Source organism: Mizuhopecten yessoensis, unplaced genomic scaffold, assembly GCF_002113885.1.
Source record: "Mizuhopecten yessoensis strain PY_sf001 unplaced genomic scaffold, ASM211388v2 scaffold2213, whole genome shotgun sequence".
NCBI classification, from domain to species: Eukaryota; Metazoa; Mollusca; class Bivalvia; order Pectinida; family Pectinidae; genus Mizuhopecten; species Mizuhopecten yessoensis.
In genome coordinates, this window is record NW_018404434.1 from 1,205,539 (window position 1) to 1,206,827 (window position 1,289).

General features: G+C 37.3%; 1 protein-coding gene across 1 annotated transcript in view; it reads left to right on the top strand.

Annotated features, from left to right (window-relative positions):
- The first annotated feature begins 296 nt into the window (after nucleotides 1-296).
- The window catches only part of LOC110445301, a 4,370-nt gene continuing 3,377 nt past the window's right edge, over nucleotides 297-1,289 (top strand). The window contains exon 1 of the mRNA XM_021489840.1: nucleotides 297-748. Coding sequence (XP_021345515.1) covers nucleotides 297-748 — 452 coding nt within the window. The remainder of the gene's footprint in view (nucleotides 749-1,289) is intronic.

Sequence of the window (1,289 nt, forward strand, 5' to 3'; positions counted from 1 at the left end):
ATGATAACCCTATAGCACAGTTCTTATTTTTCTCCAGGTCAATTAAACTACCAAAAGGCCACCATACCGAATATGGACACAAAGTCAGCTAGAGCAAGCAGTGAATGCTGTCAGAAATAAATCTCTGTCCATAAATAAGGCAGCAGACACATTTTGTATTCCAAGAACAACGCTTAAAGATAAAATAGCGGGAATGACTCCACTAGTTTCAACACAGGGCCCTGACCCTATATTGTCTTCCACAGAGGAAAGCGAGCTAGTTTTTGCTCAAAAACATGTCACGAATAGGTTATAGAATGACTAAACAGCAAATCCTGGACATAGTTCAAAAACTTCTCACTACTCATCCCAGGCCTAATCCCTTCACTAACAACCGCCCTGAAAAGCAGTGGTGGAGTGCCTTCCTGAGAAGGAATTCTGATATTTCTATGCGATTCCCTGAAAATCTCTGCAAGACACGAGCTGTCTCTTGCTGGAAGGAGGCAATCTTGAAATGGTTCAGGGAATACAAATCCTACATAACCGACATAGAGAAGTGCCCAGAAATTCTGCAGGATCCTTCACGCATTTTTAATGCAGATGAGGCAGGCTTTCCACTTAACCCAAAATCTGATAAGGTCTTAGCTGCAACTAGGTCTAAAGATGTATATACAATATCAGGTTCAGACAAAACATCCATAACTATATTGGCCTGTGCAAATGCATCTGGCCACTTGCTTCCACCGATGCACGTGTTTCCAGGAGAACGGTTTAAAGGACCTGTTACAGGAACAAAAGAATTTTGCCCACAAAGCAATTCAACCATTACTGGGTTATATTTGTAGCTCCCTAAGACACGACCCATGAGATATTTTTAAAAACTTAAAAAGGTCCCCAGGGCCTGTGCTATGAACTATTTAGTGCCGCCTTCCAAAGGTGTACGACAGGGTTCACTTTTTTGTCCAAAAATCTATCAAAACAATGTTTTACGCTATCAAATAATATCATATTATTTAAAGTAGGATCTGCTGCAAATTATGAATTCAAATATGTAAAAAAACATTGCATAATAAAAAAGTTATAAAATCTTAAACTCTAAAAATGTTGGTATTTTCATTTACTTTTTTGCTATATCAATTGTTTTACGGAACTAAAAACCAATTTCCGGTTCTTGTACACCAAAAATCTTTTAACATTATTTGGTGCATTATGTTGAGATATGATAGTGAAAATTTCAGAAAATTTGAGAACCGGTAAATTTGTCATATAAATGTCAAATTGTAGCAACGTCTATTTCCAATAAAATCCAA